This window comes from Stenella coeruleoalba (genome assembly GCF_951394435.1).
Source record: "Stenella coeruleoalba genome assembly, chromosome: 9".
NCBI lineage: Eukaryota > Metazoa > Chordata > Mammalia > Artiodactyla > Delphinidae > Stenella > Stenella coeruleoalba.
In genome coordinates, this window is record NC_137155.1 from 18,866,960 (window position 1) to 18,887,385 (window position 20,426).

A 20,426-nucleotide genomic window follows, 5' to 3' on the forward strand; every position below is an offset into this window, starting at 1 on the left:
TATCTTTTTGAATGAATTTTCATTCATTGTCTTTTCAGGTATTACTTCTGCCCTTTTCTTTCCATCTCTGTTTTCCTTCTTGATCTTTGATTAGGAATATGTTAGATCTTCTCACTTTGTCTTTTCTATTTTTTAACCTCTTTCATATTTTCTCTTTTAACCTCTTTAGTTTGCATTCTGTATCATTTCTTCAGAACTATCCTCATATTCCTTAATTTTCTCTACATCTGGGTCTAATCTGCCATATAACTTTTAATTTGTTATATTTTTCATACAGGTTTTATTGGTCAACTCATTTTTTTAATCTACATCATTTCCTGGTGAAATTGACACATTGAGTGTTTCTCCAAAGTAATTTATATATGTGCACATTACTTTTCTTGACCTGTTCAGAAGTATTTTTTTAATTAAAATATAGGTGGTTTATAATATTATGTTAGTTTCAGGTGTAGAACATGGTGATTTAATATTTTGGGGTATTATACTCCATTTAAAGTTATTATAAAATATTGGCTATATTCCTTGTGCTGTACAGTATATCCTGTAGTTTATTTTTTATTTTATACATAGTAGTTTTTACCTTTTAATTCCCTACTCTTGTCCCTCCCCTCTTCTCTCTCCCCCCACAGGTAACCAATAGTTTGTTGTCAATATTTATAAATCTCATAAAGGTATTTTAAATCTGCAGATAGTTTTATTTTTTATTTTCTAAACAAGCATGGCTCATTATTCAGAAAGCTATAGGATATATATATATGTGAAACTGTTTTCAGATAAAATATAGTGAGTTTTCAGTAAAGAAAACTGTTAGAAAAGTTTTCTAACAGTTAACAGTTCTAAAAGCTGTTAGAAAAGAAAGCTATTCATTAAATTTGAAATTAAAAAATAGTGCTAATACATGGTAATAATATAAATAGTAGCTCATATTATTGAATACTAACTGTGTTACAGGCACTGTGTTAAGTTGCTTTACAGATGACCTCATTTAATGAGCACAATACTATTTCAGACATTTTTCTTTTTTTTTGCGGTACGTGGGCCTGCCACCTCTGCAGCCCCTCCCGCCGCAGAGCACAGGCTTCGGACGCGCAGGCCCAGTGCCCACGGCCCACGGCCCACGGGCCCAGCCGCTCCGCGGCACGTGGGATCCTCCCCAACCGAGACACGAACCCGCGTTCCCGCATCGGCAGGCGGACTCTCAACCACTGTGCCACCAGGGAAGCCCTATTTCACAAATTTTTAACAGCCAACTTAATTTTCTGTTTCATTTAACTTAACTCCTAAACTAGGTAAATGGGAGCACATTTATAAAAATGCTGAGTAACTTGACATGTTTTTACCTGTTCATCAACTTTACTCATATGTGCATATAAAACATTACTAAGAAAATCATTAACAGAATGACAGCTGGACAACTACACCTCCACAGTACTTACAGCACATACTAGATTTCCAAGTTAATGGGTAAGGATCCCTTGGTCCTGTTGGCTGGAGGCACACTGACAGGTCTGTTCTCTTGAACACTCCCTTTTTTACAGATCATCCTCATTCTTTTAACACATTCTTTATTCAGGCAAGATTATAATACAACTTATTAGAAGTTAGCTCTCAGCTATGATCGCATTTTAGTCATGCTTTTCATAAGTTTGGGAATTGTAGTTAGGAGACCTAAATCCTAGTCAAGTAAGTTTCTGTCATTATCTAGTCATTATCACTTTGGACAAGTCACTGAACATCTCGATTTCTACATTGGTTAAATTAATTATCTGAATCTAGCAATTTTTTTAATGCTGAGGTTGGCAAACTTTTGCAGTAAAAGGCCCACATAGTCAATACTTTAGGCTTTGCAGTCCAAGAGGCAAAATGGAGGATAGGATATAAGTATGTGTATAAGTAAGAGAGAAAACGCTTGTCTCACTCCACCTTGTTTGCCTATGATGGGTCATCCCATTTTGTGGGCATGTTTTTCACTCATTTGCCATCAGCTGAAGACATTCTTGGGACAAAGAGGGAAGGGGCTTGGCAGGCAGGACAGGCAGAGTGACCACTGTGGTCAGTTTCACTCTTTGCCACAGTGGCATTCGTGTCCCTGTGCCCTCTTCTTTCCCCCTGAAGAATCCAGCTTTCTCATCAAATTTCAAAGGATTGGTAGTATACAGACCATATTTTGTGATATCTCCCCCTTAAAAAAAAATCAAAAAAAATACTAGAGGAACTTTATGAGTTGAAAATTAAAGAAGAATTCTAAAATAGCTTGGGGGCCAAAGAAAAAATTAAAATGGAAATTAGAGTATAAAACTATTTCCAAGGTAATAGAGTAAAACAATAGAATGAAAAAATATTATAATTCATACCTTTTTTCTATCTTTTTCAAGTGTTTTCTCGAATGTCTACATCTCAGTGGGGATTAATTTTTTTTTTTTGGCTGCACCCCACGGCATGTGTGACATTAGTTCCCCCACCTGGGATCAAACCCACACCCCCTGCGTTGGAAGTACAGAGTCTTAACCACTGGACCACCAGGGCAGTCCTCAAAATATTATAATTCAGTTCGATAAAAGGCAAAGGAGGGCTTCCCTGGTGGCGCAGTGGTTGAGAGTCCACCCCTGCCGATGCAGGGGACACGGGTTCGTGACCCGGTCTGGGAAGATCCCACATGCCGCGGAGCAGCTGGGTCCGTGAGCCATGGCCGCTGAGCCTGCGCGTCCGGAGCCTGTGCTTCGCAACGGGAGAGGCCAAAATAGTGAGAGGCCCGCATACCGCAAAAAAAGAAGGCAAGAAAGGAATAAAACACATAGAAGGAGAAATAGAAAGCTTGACATAATGGTAGAAATAAAATTTTAGAATATCTTTACAGTGAAAGCAAGTGGAGTATATAGTCCAGCCAAAAGGACTGTTGTTAGACTGACTATAAAAAGAAAATCACACTGCATGTTGTTTATGTGAGCACTGTCTAAAGTTAAGAAAATACAAAACCTGAAAGTAAAATGATGAAAAGTACATAGGAAAAAAGATAAGCACCTAAAAGAATGCTGATATAGGTATATTAATACTAGAAAAAAACACATTAAGGCAAAGCCATTACTTTTGAAAAAAAGGACCATTAGATAATAATGAAAAGATTTAATTTGTCAGCAAAACATAATTTTAAATTTATGCATCAAATAACACAGATTCAAAAATACAAAGCAAAAACTAACAATTATAAAGAGAAAAAGGCAAACTTCTTATAAGGGGAGAATTTTAGTACCTCTCTCAAGTAGATAAAAAATGTTTATAAGATTTCAACAACACAAACAAGCTTGATCTAATAAATATATGTAGAATGGGGAGTGTAACGTTAAGCTTCAAAATACATGTTCTTTTCAACACATAGAACATCTATAAAAAGTGTTTCGGGACTTCCCTGGTGGCGCAGTTGTTAAGAATCCGCCTGCCAGTGCAGGGGACGTTGGTTCAAGCCCTCGTCCGAGAAGATCCCACATGCCGCGGAGCAACCGCACCACAACTACTGAGCCTTTGCTCTAGAGCACACGAACCATGACTACGGAAGCCCGCGTGCCTAGAGCCCGTGCTCCGCAACAAGAGAAGCCACTGCAATGAGAAGCCTGCTCATCGCAATAAAGAGTGGCCCCCGCTCGCAGCAACTAGAGAAATCCTGTGCACAGCAACAAAGACCCAGTGCAGCAAAAAATAAATAAATTTACTTTAAAAAAAGTTTCAAGACATTTTTGTCTTAAAAGACAAAAATGTAATTTGTAATATTAGAAATTAAAAGTCTTAGCCTTTTGAATGCAGAGCTTCATATTTCGATCTATTGATACAAAATGTTTTTCTAATTGAAAAAATGTTTTATATTTGCTAAATGTAGTATTTTCTATACATAAAATACTGTGGTAATCTATCCATGTGTTCATTTTAAAAAATTGTTTATAAAGTAATGACAGCTGACTGAACACTGCATAACAGTTTTCCCTGTGAAATTGTAATGGGAGGGAGTTCCCTGGTGGTCTAGTGGTTAGGATTTGGTGCTTTCACTGCCGTGCCCGGGTTTGATCCCTGGTCAGGGAACAGATCTTGCAAGCTGCGTGGCGCAGCCAAAATAATAATAATAATAAAATTTAAAAATTGTAATGGGAAACATAGTGGAGTCTTTGCAGCATAATAAAATTGGGAGAAGAGAATGGGCTACTCAAAGAATTTCAGCTCTTGGGTCAGCTTTCTTTCTTGGATTTCAGAGCATTTAACACTTTTGTTGGCCTTATGCATGTGAAATTATTTTGATTTTGACCTGTCAAAATACACTTTTGCTTTTGCCAGTATTAATCCACCCGGTGTTTTCCTGACTACCTAGTTGGTGATGAGTTTTAAAAGAAGACTAAGTCCAGGTCTGAAGGATGTATTTCTTACCTAACCAGATACCCAACTCTGAAAAAGGCCCACTTTCACATTTTAACTGCTCAATTCTCAAGGGAGTACAGATTTGCTATTCTGAGCTGTTTAGATAGAAACTTCATAAATTTTTTATAGAGAGAAAGAATGTCCTTTGTTTATAGTTTTTAAAGGTTAGCAGTCATGTGTGTGTCATTAAATGAAATAAATTTGTCTCTAGTGGAGTCCTTAAAGGTTGATCATTGGTTTAACTAAGACTTTAAGCATATGTACAAATTTGTATATACAAATTTCAAAGTAGTCATATTCTTTGCAGATGTCCTTGTGAATTCAGTTATATATCTTTATCAAAGTATAAAATGTTTCAGAAACAAGGGCATCATGTAATCTGATTAAACCATTTTCTCATAAAAATGCTTTCTTATTTTTAGATTACCTCTTTAGTGACTCTTCAGCTATTAACCCTGGTTGGCCATGACGATCAGCTTGATGGACCAAAATACAAATGCACAGTATCTCTGGACTTCATCAGAGCTATTGCTAGGCAAGTGTAGAATAATTGTTAACTTAAATGTCTTGAATTATGTAAATGATATACTAAATATAAAAATTAATCTTCTTTCTAATGTAATGTCGTTAGTCATTTAAGCAAGAAAAGGTCATTTTAGTGCCAAGAATGCATAAGTTTCACTGTAGAATGAACCCTCTCATCAAATTTACAAATGACATAAAATTGGGAGAATTAGCTAACATGTTATATGGCAAAAAATCAAGATTCTGAGAGACCTTAACAGACTGGAATAATCGTCACATAGTAGCAAGGTAGGATTTAATGGGCAGTTGACTACTAAAACCTAGTATGTACTGTAGTGTATACAGAAGTCAAAATACAATTACACGTGAAACTTATATAATGTTAAAAACCATTGCTACCTCAGTAAAAAAAACAAAAAACCTCATAGGTACTAAAACAAGATGGAAGAGACCTGGCTTAAGTTCTAAGTATTTTAGATGACTGCAGGGTTTTAAAAGTCTTGGTGTCTTGTTCAAGGGATATAATAGGTCTACTGTGTGTTGCCATAGGCAGATCAAATGTGGTATGCTGTGCTGTGCTTGGAGTTTTAAAAGAGGGCATTAATGAATGGGTACATGCTGAGGGGGCAGCAGGAGAGAGTAGTAGAATGAGGAACCATGTCACATCTGTGAGTGAGGGGCAAGGTGTGAGAGAAAAGGCTTAGGAAGGATATGGTAGCCACCTCAAGTATTTCAGAGGCTGTCATGTGCAAAATGGATGAAACTAACTCTCGATAATTCTAGAGCATTAGAAATTCAAGGGAGGAAAGTATGTCTGTCAAAATGAAAGCTATTTAAAAATGTAACGAGTTTCCTCATGAAGAGATGTACTTGCTGTTAGGCAAAATGTTCCAGCCGTTATGGTTGCAACTGGATAACAGTTTGTCAAGACTTGTAGTAGAAGAGGTAGTGTGTGGGTAGCCTGGTAGGTGGAACAAGACAAGCCATAATGCAGTGTCTTCCCAACCTTTTTGAATATGATGATTCCATTTTAAAATCCTTTTAAAATTAATTATGGAAATATTTTTGTATATTTCAAAATTAATAATATATAGGCATGGAACATTATTCAGCCTAAAACCAGTGCTTGACATAGGTATGGATTTGCAGATCTCCTCTAATGAATTTTACAGTTTCTTGAAGTTTCTGAAGTCCACAGGTTGGCAGCCTCTGCCCCAAAGTCTCTTCTGAATTAAAAGTTCTGTGATACTGTGAAGCAGGTATTGAGACATTTTGATGACATGTAGACTCTGAAACTTGAAATGAGGGTTTTGAAATGTGTTGTTTTGATAAAACTGGGCAAACTTTTACACGGAGGAAATTGAGCAGAAACTTTTTTGGAATGCATTCCACATGACCATAAAGCAGGAACTTTCTGTTTCTAAATAATGGTATTTAAAACTCTGTATCTTAGGAGCCTCTGTCAAAGGCATAACTTTTGAATGCTGAATGTTTACTTCAGGGATTTTGTCATGACTGTGTATGTGTTGAGTTCTGCCCCATCATAATCACATACAGGACAGGTTTGTGAGTGCCCCATATGATGAATATGCAGTGAACCGAACTGAACTGTGTGTTGCTTAATCCACAGCATCATTGATATTAAACACTTCCAGAGAAGTGCACTTCCATTTACAACCTCAGAAGGGAGCAGGAATTGTAGACCTGGAATTTTGCCATAGAACTTGGGAACTCTAACTTGCTTTGTTACATGTGTTTACTCTTTCTTACTTTCCATGGGCAGTGTCCAAAGAATAGTCACCTCCCTCTTTCCACATCTGCCCTCATCCACCTTCTCATCCCAGTGATGTTTTTGTACTTCTTTTCTGATGATTTAACCTGCCATTTTTTCCCTCCCTCCCCCATCCTTCTATCTTTCCCTAATATTCTCTGTCACTGCCTTAATGAAAACCTGATTCTTACCTGGAGATACTTTCCCTAGAGTTATCTCTACTGGTAGCTTCTTACTTTCTCAAACCCCAGTCCCTCAGGGTTGGATGCTCTTTAAGTGCTATCCTTTTTTCTTGGTGCCATTTCTAGATTGTTACTTTCCCCCAGTTTCTTGTGAAAATGGGGGTTTCTTTGAGACTCTTGCAATCTGACTCAATTTTCCTCTTCTCCTTATGACTGATTATCTTCTACCAGCCTCCCAGCCATTCCATCTCATGTACTGAACAGTAGAGCATGTGGTTCATAGGTTTCTTTTCAACCTAGATTCTTGACTCTGTTCAAACCACAAGTTCTAATGTCTGTATTCACTCTGTTCAATATTCACTGTTTCACAGAGCTAAATCGAGACTATCAGTTGAGAACTTCTTCAGCTACCTACATTGGTGCCCATCTTCTGTCTTTCCTTTATCAGTAGGTTGGGATCCTCTTACTGTCTAAGGTGGATTCTTCCACTTGTGCTCTGAATTCCATCTCCTCCCTTTCACCAGAACCTTTTGTAGTCCTCAGACTATCTGTTCTGTTCTTTCAGGCACCCAACACGGTTGACCTCTCTCTCTCTCTGTCTCTCAGAACTCTCTTCCCCTAGAGCCCATGATTCCAGTCTTCTGGTTTTCATATTTATTCTTTGGCTGTTTCTTCTAAAGCTCATTTGCCAGCGTATCCTATCCACCTGACCTTTAAATGTAGCTGGTCCTTGAGGCTTGGCTCTTTTTTCTTTTCATATTATATTTTTTCCTAGGTAATTTTAGCTTTACCCCTGCTTCAACAACTATCTATGCACTAATCTTACTCCCCAGTTTTTAAAGGCCAGACCTTTTTTCTAATATTCTTGACCTTTATTGGATGTTTCCCACCTATATCAATGTATTTACAAAGCTGAACTCAGCACTTCCTACCTCTGCTTCTGCCTGCCAGCAAACAAGGAGTGATGCAGCTTTCCTCCAGTGTTCCCTGGTTCAGCGACTAGCACTTCAGTCTGCCATGTTCCACAGGCCTGAAACCTGGGAGTTATTATTGACATTTCTCACTCCCACACTCACTCCCACACTCGCAGTATCCAAGCATTAGTCCTTTTGAGCCTGTTGGGTCCCTCCTATTGTGTCTCAGATTCATTCACTTTTGTCATTTGTTCTGTTAGCCCTCTAGACCAGGCCACCATCATCTCTTCTCTGGTAGCTTCCTAATTGGTCTTCTGTCTACTCTTATTCCCTTATAATTTGTTGTCCACACTATTGCCAGAATGATCTTATAAAAATTTAATATCACCTTCCTACTTAAAAGTCTTTAATATCAATAGTTTCCCATAACTCTTAGGATAAAAGACAGAATGTTTAAAATAGCCGGCGAGGCCCCAGTGACCTGGCCCCGGCCTTTATGCCCAGCCATACTTGCCACGCACATCTTCTCCCCTAGGTATTTGCACTTTAACCGCTCTGGCTGTTTTCAGTTCTTCATATAACACCATTCATTGCATATGCAGCACTTCCCAACCCCTCCTCTCCTTTATCTAGCTAACTGCTGCGTAACCTTTAGATTTCAGTTTAAATGTCTCTTCCTTGAAGAAGCCATCTCAAACATACAATGACCTCCCATCGCTCATGCCTGCACACACACACTATAAACAGTTATACAGGTCCCCTTATCTTCTGAGACTTATCATTATTTTACGTAAGTAATTAATTCAGTAATTAGAACTTCCTCCCTACAGTATAAGTCCATGAAACTCAGAGCAAAGACTGTCAGTCATTGCCTTACTCAAACGCAGCACAAGACTTTAAACTTAATATATGCCAAATGTCCAAAGTATTGCATGCTTTTTAAAAATCATGATTAGTAGTAAAACTTCAGATGAAAGGGAACAATTGTGGACTTGCCTCTGGGGGCGACAAGAAGAAGGGAGCTACTAAGGAGACAGAGTTTCATTCCAAATTGAGGTTTGGTGGAGATCAGAGATCCCGAGGATAGTTAGCAAAGATGAAGTAGGTAGCCCTAGTTCCAGACACCCGTGGCAGAGAATGAACAATGAGATCACAGGATACAACCTGAATATCCAAGGTAAGGGAATGGATCAGTAATTTATTATATATTCTTACAAAAAAACCATTGTGCGGTTATTTAAAATCATAATTTTGAAGGATAAAAACACAGGAAAACACTCATGATACAAGCTTAAGTGGATAAAACAGTTATATAAAAAGTTGTATATTATACAAGAAAGGTAGAAAAACCTAAGGCAAGGGAGTAATGGTCAAAATTGTCAGTTGCTGCCAAGAAATCAGGCCGAGTGTATCTGATTTAATGGTAAAGCAGTCATATGTAACTTTATCAAGAACACTTTCAGGGATACAGTGAGGTAGAAGTCAGGTTATAGGGCATTGAAGTAGTAGTTATAAGAAAGTTGATGCAGTAAATAGGATGCTTTTTATTCACTTAAGATTTATTGTGTTGTCCATTATAATCCCTATGCTAGGCTTTGGGGATATAGCAAGAAGTATAACAGATTTGTATCCTATCCTCATGTGCCTACATTCTAGAATATTTTTGCTATAAAGAGGGAGAGAGGATTGTTACCTACTAACCAGATTGTGGGGTTGTGAGCAGGTAATTATTTTTTAAAGATTTGAGCATATTTAAATGCTGATAGGAAAGAACTCGTAGAGAACGAGAGTTAATGATACAAAAGAGAGCTATTAATTTAAAGCACAAAGTCCTTGAAAAGGTGTAGAACATGGGATTTAGAAATATTAGTTAAAGAAGTAGGCTTAGATGAGAGAGGGGAATCCCTTTGCATTATAACAAGAGGAAAAGGTGGATTCAAATGGAGCTGAATTGGGAGATTTGGTGGCAAGAAGTTGAAGAAGGTCTGATCTGATGTTTTCTATTCTGCCTGTAAAGGAGGAGGCAGTATTGAGACTAAGGACAGAAGTACTAGCAGTTTGAGAGGAATATGGATATTTGAAATAGCTGCTGTGGGGAATGGGAGAAAGTGCTGACAAGGAAAGCAACTTGATGCTAGTGTTGAGGGCCCAGTTGAGGTTCCTGACCTTGAATTTACAGTGGCAGCAATCTGTGAAACTTGTGATCTTCTCCAACAGCATTCCATATGCCAGGTACTGGGACAGCAAAGGGCTGTAATTGAAATCACATAGGATTGGGATTTTGCCAGGTGAATTCAGTGGATGCTAGCAGATGAATGCTTGAAGTGACAAACCATGGAGTCTAAGCTAGGAAGGGAAGGAAGGAAGTAAAGCTAGTAGAGGGCTAATAGTTCAGTGCCTGGCACATAATACTCAGTAATTATTTGTAGATCAGGAGAAAGCGAAGAGAGGTTTGTAAACTAGTTGTCTCCACTGGAGGTAAGAGAGAAGAATAGTGTGCAGGGAAGTCACTAAAGCTGAGGTAGATCTTGGAATAGAGAGGAAGACTGAACGGGCTGCTGCATTATTAGCTGACTAAGAGGTGGTGACAGGGGGATAAAGGGTGGTTAGTGGAATGGTCTGAGACTCAGAGGAGCAGAGCTTTTTGCACAGGGACACTGAGCCCACCTGCCAGGACTGCCTGGGCTGCAGTAGAGTCTAACCTCACTGGAAAGATCTGAAGAAGAGGCTTGGTCCTTCACGGGGAGCCAACTTTCAGTTAAGCCTGGAAGAGGAAAAAAACCATTCATTCATGGAAGAGGTAGAGGACATAGAGAATGTTCTTGACCAAGGAACAGTGGAAAGATTTGGACAGAGAAGCATTAGGAGGCTGGTTCCAGAAAGGAGCACAGAATATGGAGGTAGAGTATGGGAGAGGACAGATGACAAGAAGTGTATTAAATATTGTCCCTGGGTTGTTCTTAATGTTGACGGTAGTTAAAGTTTCTAATTTTTTCCCTCCACAGTCAGTGGGTAGACACTACAAAATAACTTAAGATTGCAACTTAAAGTTGTATGATTGCAAATTGGCTGAAGGACCAAGCTAAAAATGAAAAACTCAAACTGCCTACAAAAGTAAAAGGAAATAAAATAGTATCCCATGAGAAAAAAGTATTTCAATGTAGTAAAAGCATCAACAAAGTGAAATAAAAGGATAAAGGCAAAATTAAATCCTTAGATATATGCCATGTAATTAACTTGTATTAAAGTATTCTAAATTCTGGTTTAAGAATTACTCCTAGGCAGAGTGCCACCAACATTATTTTTGTTTATCCTATTTCTTTCTAGATGCTTACTTTAGAAAATAATTATTTGTGTTCTATGAGAGAGAGAATCTCCTGTAGTATTTAAAAACTATCTTTGGAATGTGTGGTTTAAGTTTTGATGTTGCCCTGTGGTTATTCTATCAAATTCTGCTGTGTCTTAAAATAAATGTGGGGATCAGTTGGGTAAGTCACCTGTTTATACTGGGGGATGGAAGGATGATAGAGAAAGGTAGTCATACATCTTGGGCAGTAAATGTTTCTTAGAGGAATGATCTTACATATTCTTTTCACAATTAATTTAGTTTTTTTAAAAGTCCAAAAATCTTAACTGTATGATTCAGTTTACTTGAGTACTTCCCAGTGGCAAAGCAGAGAAATGGAATGTAGTGAACCTTTAAATGCTTAGTGTTTTTAAGTGTTTAAGTGTTTTTAGTGTAAAATGCGTAGTATTTTTAAGTCAGTCCATTCATTCTAAAAAGAAAAATTTATTGCATAAATTATGCTGCAGTGTTAAATAGATTTAGATAAGATGGAGGAGTCCTACCACTAACAAATCACAGTATTTTCATTTGTTTATGTTCTAGTACTAGTCCATTATACAAACATTTCTCTGTAGCTATCACAACATAGTTGCAATTCTCTTTTCTCCTTACCTCTCTTAATATTGTAGTTATGGCTTCATATTGATCATTTTATATGGCTTTGTAATAGTCTATCACATAATGCCTTCTGGTCCCATAGTGTTGGAATTTTAATTGTTTTCATCTTAGCTTCTTCTAAACTTTTTCTTTTCCACTCAATGCAAAAAAAAAAAAAAAAGAAAGAAAGAAAGAAAAAAATCCAAAAGACAGTAAAACTTACTTAACACTAAGTTCACTTTACCTTGTTACTTTAGGTTTATAACCTTAAGACCCAAAATCATTGTGGGGAAATGTGCCTGGAGAGATATACAAATTCAACCTTCCTTTTTACCTATGATTAAAAATAGCCTACTATGTCTGTTTCCTTCTAAAATCCTCTAAAAAAGATCTTTTCAACCAATCATGAAAAATCTTTTCATGATTTTTTTAAAAATGATTTGTTAGTGGTACCTTGTTACTAGTAAATTGGGTGGGGCTCTAGAGTTGAATGAAAGAAAAGGACATAAAAATAAACAGCTTTATGGTATAATAACCATAACTTTTGTGTCTTTATGCCTGAGATAAGTTTTTATTTTAGTAACTATATTTAGTTGTTTTATTACTGCTAATGATAACAGAATTGTTTTGACAGTGTTTTTATACAATTTGGAAAGTTTTAGTGTTCTTTAAAGAGACACTATTGTAATGAAACAATTAAAGTACTCTTCATTCCATCATTAGGTACCACAATAGCCATAGCATCTCATTTGAGCTATTTTAAAATGTGTTTTCATAAGCAGTATCTATAGTTCCCCATTCCAGATTTTTAAAAATATTTGATATGTCAGTCATTTGCTTAGAAACTTTTTTAGAAAGTGTATTACAAAATGATAGACAAAAACACTAATTGATGATGGTTTAATAAATAAGAGCATGCAATTAGTGCATCTTTAAAGGCTCTTCTCACATGGATGATTATTTTTGTAGAATTGAATACTTTAAGGCTTTAATTTTATACTTATTGCTAGATCATTATATCTAATTATTTTGACCATTTATTCAAATAATAAACCTCCAAGTCTGAATATTTATAGTGAAGAATGAGTTTAGAGAAAGGAAAATAATTATATGTCTCTGTCTCCTGCTATTTTATTCTGCCTGCCATCAGAGTACAAAAATATACATTCACATCGTCTGTTTGTTGTATCGTATTCTTGTATCATACAGATTTAGTTACAATACACACACAGGTCAGCCAGTGTTAAAAGACTGAAAAGAATGAAAACTACAAATGAGGACAGATGAGCTATGCATTATGTAATGATAAAACAGGTGTTTTGGAAGATAAACAATGTTCAAAAGCAAAGAAGATTTAAATACTTCTGCATCTCTAATTACTTTATTCTGGTTATTAGACAAAAAGCAAATAGCTTTCAGATGAAATCCAAACTTTCTGTAGTATAACTGAAATACAGAATGTTGGATAATTCTAATTTCGTTTCCTTTTTTTAGAAAAGCAAACTTTATGCGTTGGGGAAAAAAAACTTTTTAAAGAAACTCTGTTCCTAGTGACATTTAAAAAAATAATGTCAATTCTGTCATGATGCTTTTGACAGTATCTTAGGATTGTTTAGCAATAGTTGTGAACTATTTTGCATGTGATTCTCAGAATCATACATACGAAGCTGAGCAGTCTGGGCAGTGAGGATGCTAACATACTGTCTGTTTTTGTTTATAGGACGGTGAACTTTGACATAATAAAATACTTGTATGATTTCTTGTGAAAACAAGCTTCAAAGCCATATGGACACTGTGACAATGACTAAGCCAAGCTGTGTTCATCCAACTACTCAGTTGGCCAGGGAGAGGAGTTCTTTGGCTCTATTGGATTTGTCCAGACAGGTGCTGGCCCAGCATGGAATCTGATGAAAATACTCTGATTGGTCTGGGTGAATGTGAGCAGAAGACTATTTACCAGGGACCCTGGAGTATTTGGAAGGAACGTGTTAATTATAAACAGCAGGGTTTGAGCACAATCTGTTCTACTCTTAATGATGTTATCTTAACACTGAAATTGCCCGAAACCCATTTACTTAGGACTACATTTTACTCTGTGAACTATCCCCTGCACTTTGAACGTGCCAGCAGCCCTTGTATATAAGCCCAGTCTTTTCACTTCCTCTCCACAGGAGCCTCTGCAGTTGCTTGCCAAAGCAGATTTTCCTAAGGCCACCACTTTAAAAAATCATAGTTGCAAAATATAATAAGTAGAAGTTTTTTGTTTTTTTTTTAAGATCCAAGTTTGCATATGCTTATCTTTCACGCTGATTTTCTCAAAAGGCAAGGTAGTTTGATCAGATATAGGGCAGCTTTCCACCTCTAAGCCTACTTGATAACTGCAGTATGCTTAGGTGAGGTTTATCTGGTCACTTTTGCAATTAACTACCCAACATAGCTTTTTAATCTGCACGATGGTTTTCTTTCCTTCTTTTAATCATTGGCCTTTAATAGTTCCACAATAAAATTTTTTCCTGTTATATCAGTTATGAACCGTGGGTCTGATTTTCTTGTCTATTCATATTTTTTAAGACATTTTCTGTTAGCATGTAAATGCTTGAAAATTATTTTGAGCAGCTTTAAAGTGCTTAATTACGGAGCCTAGTTTAAATTTCAGTTGCATTTTATTCTTTCATTCTCTTTTTGAAGAAAAATTCTCACAATAGGCACCCCCAAATAGGAAGCCTTTTAATGTAGTGACTGACACTTTCTGGATCAAAGAACACGAGTGGTTGTCTACTTGCATTTATTTAGAGGTACTGAGTAGGGGGAGAAGGAATGAAATTCCTTTTTTTCTGCCTACACAAGATAGCATGGAGCACCCTCACCCTGTGTCTCTTGTCCCATGGAAGATGGTGAAATTTTGTGTTCCACAGATGTTTGTAGAAGCCAGGACCAGGGGAAAGCCATGTGCATTGCAAATTCAGGCTTAGGCTTACTGCACGTAGAAATCTGTGTATTATTCAAGTAGAAGGCAGTTTGAGTAGCTGATTCAAGGAAGAGCAATGCACTTCGGGGATTTTCAGCCCCTCATAGTTTGCTATAAAGTGGCAGGTCTGCTGTGCAGCTTTCTTCGATAGCCTGGGACCAATCTGCCTTTTGAGGGAAGAACTCTGGAATATGAGGGGGGACAGAGATTGTCAAATAGGGAACTGGGGAAGACAGAAAGGAGGCAACGTTTCCTGTATGTGACTCTCCCTGCCTTCTCACTGCTGGCCACCTGTCCCTGGCCCAGCACCTTGCTTATCTTGTACTGCCCCACACTGTGCCACCAGCCCTATGTATGGCTTCCCTGCAAAACACCTTGTAACCAGATTTTCCCTGTCTTTGACTGGGCCATGAGAACTTTATGTTTTGTAATTTACTTACTAATGGCTTGCTAAATGACTCACTAACTAACTTGATTAATTTATTTAAACGAAGACTAACAGAGCTTAATGTGGATATTAGCATTTTAACAAGGATCATCTGCAAATGAAATTTCTAATTGGAAGATATAAATCTCCAATTAGAGGAGGGAATCTAATGATGAGAATGATGCTGGCTGGTGGGCCAGATATTTCTGTTAAAAGAGGAGGTGTCTAAATTATATTAAGCATCTATTCTACCTAGATCTAAAAATGATTTAGGTGGTAGAAGAACAAAGTTACCAGGCTGTGGGATTTTAGATTTTTTTATACATGGTTGATCCTCCATTTTAAAAATGTCTTCTTTCCATTACCATGACTCAGATATACATAGTAAGGAGGAGACCTTATTCCCCCTCTTATTTTCAAGTCAGTTTCAATCCCTGAATCAGTCTTCATTGCTGAAACAGTTCCTTTTCAGTAACTCTGGAAGGGATTCTGATCCAACAAGTCTCTTTTCATTAAGCCCTAAAAAGTCAAAAAGGGGTCAGGTCTCTAGGGCAGCAGTTAAGAGCTGGGGCTCTTGAGTCAGACTACCTTTGTCAAAGACCAGCTGTATCTCTAGGAGCTGTGTGATGTTAGATAAATTATTGAATCTCTCTGTGCCTCTTGTTTTCTCACCTATACAATGGAAAGTAGAACTTCCCTCATGCAGCTGTTTAGAGATTTAATAAATAAGTTGATATATTTAAGGTGGTAGATCTCAACTGGAGGCAGTTTTGCCCACCAGAGAATATTTAGCAATTTCTGGAGACATTTTTGGTTATCACAACTGGTTGTGAGGTACGGGAGGGTAGAGACCTAGGATGCTCCTAACCATCCTAAATGCATGTCCCACAACAGAATTATCTGGTTCAAAGTATCAGTAGTGCCACAGTTGAGAAACTCCGATCTAAGTAAGGTACTTGACACTTCGTAAGTGCTCAATAAATGTTAGCTATTATTATTATCATGAAATATTTGTGACCTCAAAAGGAGTTAAGTGACAGAATGTGACAACATTCCAACTAAATAGAGAAGAGGTACTCTTACCTAATCCTATCTAGGAAACCTCTTGTTAAAAATTTTTGAATTATTCAAATGGACACAATACCTTGGATTCTTATTTTTAGAATTGAAGGATTTTCTACTGGGTTCTAATTCACATGTAGGTTTCATTACTTATTTTTCAGGATCTTGTTGAATAGTCAAAAGCATGAACTGAGAATGATCAATCAGAGAGCAGGTGACTGAGGAGTTACAGTGTTTGCCCTCAAGGTGTGATGGCTGTACAATTAGTGGTATACCTCCGACGGATTTAGTTAACCAGCAACTGTTTAATGTAATTAAGGTGGTCTGGAGCAAGGAAAGCTCAGCATAAGAAGAAGCCTCCTTTGTTACTCCAAGGTATGCCCTACTCTGCTTGTACTATGCAAAGAAAAGAAAAGTAATGGACCAAGTCCGGGAATAATGCATCCCTTATCGCATTAAGTACTCAGAGAGTCTCTAAAATAGTAGATGAAATGCCACAACTGCCCATGTATGTGACCAGGGCTGTAATAGCATCCTCTGCTTTTGCCTGAAGTCTCACACTATTGAGTACCATAGTTGCATCTTATGCCTTTTTCCATGAGCAGAGGCTTAGATTGGAGGTAATTAACCAGAGGTTGATATTATTCAGCTTCATCCCCTACATTTTGAAAGCTTCATCTCCTACAAAGTGTGACTGTATCATATGTAAAATAGTTTAGATAATTTTGTATGTAATTTCAGTCTGCTGACACAATTTGCTTTCAGAAATGCTTGGTAGAGCTCAAAGAAATCTTTCCTCTCAAGATATCAACGTTTCACTCAAATTTGCTGTTAAATGCCCTCAATGCACAGTTAGTGTTCATTTTCCAGCAGTGACACATTCATGAAGCACAGTTTGAGAAGTAGAAATTTGGTAGAGCAGAGAAAATTATAATCAATTCATTCATTTAACTGCATGTTGATGCACAATAATGATGGGATTTTAGGAGGCATTCAGCTGTTTGAGTAAATAGTGGTAGCTTTGGCATGAGAAAAGAGTCTGGATTTTAGAGGCAGTAGAGATTCGCTTGGGGTTTTGGATAAACCGTAACCAGTTTCATTGGTCTTTGAAGAAGTTGAGATTCCCATTTAATGGGAGTTCCCATAAAATTATTCGGTATTCATCAAAAAACTAAGTACCATCTATGTGTCAGGCATTGTGTTGGGTGTAGGAGTAGGAGATACAGCAGTGGACAGAGGAGACAGATTTCTGTCCTGGACAACAGGTGCTATCAGCATTGGGAGAGCCGTTCCTCGAAATAGGAAATCCTGAGGGAACGACTAGGTCTGTGGGATGAAGAGGATCGTGAGTTCAGTTTTGAACGTGTGCCATTGAGGTGCTTATCCAAGTGGAGTGTCAAGTGTGTAGCTGGATCTAGTTAGAGATTAGAGTTACTGCCAAGCTTTAATGTAGGGGTCACCAGAATAGAGGTGAAAACTGTTCTTGACATAGTGAGGGAGAAACCATCTTGAAATGAATTGAGAAGGTGGTCATAACTATTGCTAATCAACTCACCACAGAACTGCAGGTTAATTTTATTTTTTCAAATAAGAGTTCTCCACTATTCGTATAAACCCCATCCCTTTCAGTACAAGAAGTGGCAATAAGAGACCTGGGCCAAGTCCCATTTAGTATTTGGTCCCAAAAGGAGAAACCAGACCCACTTAGCGTCTTAGTTCTGTGGAGAATGTTAGATCCAAACACATGATTTTATCACTTTGGACCAACTTTCATAATAATAGAGGCATTGCACTGGCTTATGTGTACCCTAGAATTTCTGAAACCACTTTAGGTTCACTTTCTCTGGGAAGGAACATTCAGCCATCCTAGTTCATGGGATTCATCCAGCTGGAAATGAAGAGATCCTTAGAGGAACAGAGATGCACTAACCCTGTAAGCATCCATGAGAAAGGATGCTGAAATAGAAACCCCTGCTGTTTTCTACATCAATCTTTCTTTTTTTAATTGAAAAATATTGATGACTAAAGCCTAGTCATCGAGAGGATGGAAAGACATGGGAAAGAGCCACATGGCTTGAGGAAGGATAAAACAGGCAGCTGCTACAAATGCCTCTGAGTGTAAAACCATAATAATGAAGCTGAAGTGACCTACAGAGAAAAATAAGTAGATCTAAAAAATCTATTTTTTAAAATTGTGATATTGTAACTGAAAGTTATGTGGGAGAAATAAAACATTTACCAGTAAAAAGAAATTTTCTTAGATTACTAGACTAGGAGAGCTAACTCCCCAGCTTAGGTAAGAATAAAACTTTGGAAATGTTGAACAGAAGAGGACACTGCCCACAGCTCCCTGCAGCCTGGACTGGTCGCCTGATTTCTTGATGATAAAAGTTCTGGGTTAAACTGTAAAAAAAAAAAAACCAGAATGTGAGAAGACCCCCCACCCCTGTTTAAAGAGAAAACAATTTAGATTTTTTTTAATAATGCTGTTATACATAATTTAAAAGTCTGTTTTTAATTATTATAAAAGGAACACATGTTTACTGTGGAAATTTGGGGCAATCATGAAGAAGTAAAAATCACCAGTTAACAACATTCAGAGATAGCCTCTGTAAGTAAAAGTTTTGGTATATTTACTTTAGTTATTATATTGTTCTGGTAGTTTAAAGAAAAGGGGTAATTGTGTCTTTTATATTGAGAAAGAAAGGACAGATCAGGTGAAGATTAATGATTCTCATAGCAGCCTTGTGCAACATGACTGGTAGGACTTAAGTTTGGTATTTCATCAAAAATGTTTAAAGTGACAACGGTTTTGGGTTTTTTTTGTAAATCACTTACATCCAAGTATATAAAGATGTGAAACCACATCAACATAATGAAAAGCAGTATATTTCAAAGCTATAACGTCAAAAACCAATTCTCAAATATGTGTGGCCAATATGTCTCTTTCAGTAGAATTGCTTATTTAAAATGCTTGTCATCATAATAAAATGGGAGAAAGAACAAAAGAAGCACCAAAGTGAGGGGAGAGAGACAAAAGTTGACGTATGGAAGGAGGAGGGCAGTGAAGTAGATGCTAATTTGTGGAAATACAAATCAGAAATGGTGTGGAAACAGGATGTTCCGTTACCTATATCTGGATGACAAAGCAAAAACAGCAATCATTTATTTTGATCATGACTCTGCAGTTTGAGCAGAGCTTGGCTCAAAGTGGTATCCCTTGGGGCAACTTGAGACTGGAGTTGAGTCACATGAAAGCTGGTTTCCTCACCCTTGTCTGGAGGCTGACACTGGCTAATGGCTCCTACCTGGAATACCTACACATGGTCTCTCATGTGTTCTCTCCACTTCATGGAATGGTGACGAGGTTCCGAAAGTCAGCATGCCAAGGGAAACTAGCAGATGCTGCATGGCCTTTTCTAATCAAGCCTCAGAAGTTTCATAGCATCACTTTTGCAGTATTGTGATTAAGGCAGTGATTAAGTCCTCCTTTTATTTAAAGGGAAGGGAATTATTATACCCACCTCTTGATAAAAGGAGTGTCACAGAATTTGCAAGCATGCTTTAAATCACCACACAGAGCATAATAGGCTGAAAATAAAAATATGGAATGCAGATGGAATATATTTTATGTCTTTAAAAATTTGAGTTAGTGTGACAGACTGTTTCTTGTACACATACCCTCATCAAACATCTCTTCTCCATTCCTCCAAAGCACGGGAGTTCTGGCTGCAAGGGGGCCAATATGGTTGGAATACAGGAGGCAAAGACAACCTTGGTAGGATATGGGATCAGAGAGGTAACGGGTGCCAGGTCATGTGTAGCCTTGCAGGGCATTGAAGAACTTTGGTTCTTTTTTAATAGGTTGTAAATATTTTATTGCATTTGCATATTTTAACTTTCTTTCTAAAAAAATTTTATTGGAGTATAGTTGATCTACAATGTTGTGTTAGTTTCTGCTGTACAACAATGTGTATCAGTTATACATACAAGCGACTGACAAGGGATTAATCTCCAAAATATACAAACAGCTCATTCAGCTCAATATGAAAAAAAACAACCCAATCAAAAAATGGGCAGAGGGGCTTCCCTGGTGGCGCAGTGGTTGAGAGTCCGCCTGCCGATGCAGGGGACATGGATTCGTGCCCTGGTCCGGGAGAATCCCACATGCCGCGGAGCGGCTAGGCCAATGAGCCATGGCCACTGAGCCTGCGCATATGGAGCCTGTGCTCC

At 37.6% G+C, this 20,426-nt stretch overlaps 1 protein-coding gene across 5 annotated transcripts in view; it reads left to right on the forward strand.

The window, feature by feature from the left end:
* The window catches only part of RELN (reelin), a 697,060-nt gene that overhangs the window by 58,712 nt on the left and 617,922 nt on the right, over positions 1-20,426 (forward strand). Inside the window, exons 13-15 of one of the 5 annotated variants that reach the window (XR_013829861.1) lie at positions 4,824-4,936; positions 13,457-13,620; positions 16,355-16,568. The exons of 1 other annotated variant lie outside the window; for it this stretch is intronic. Coding sequence is in view for 1 of the 4 variants with exons in the window: in XM_079932063.1 (XP_079788189.1) it covers positions 4,824-4,936; positions 13,457-13,502 (159 nt within the window). In the remaining 3 variants the exon portion in view is untranslated. Of the gene's footprint in view, positions 1-4,823; positions 4,937-13,456; positions 16,307-16,354; positions 17,684-18,723; positions 18,805-20,426 lie in introns of those variants that run through there. 3 more of the 5 variants (XR_013829862.1, XM_079932063.1, XM_079932060.1) reach the window with 3 other exon arrangements.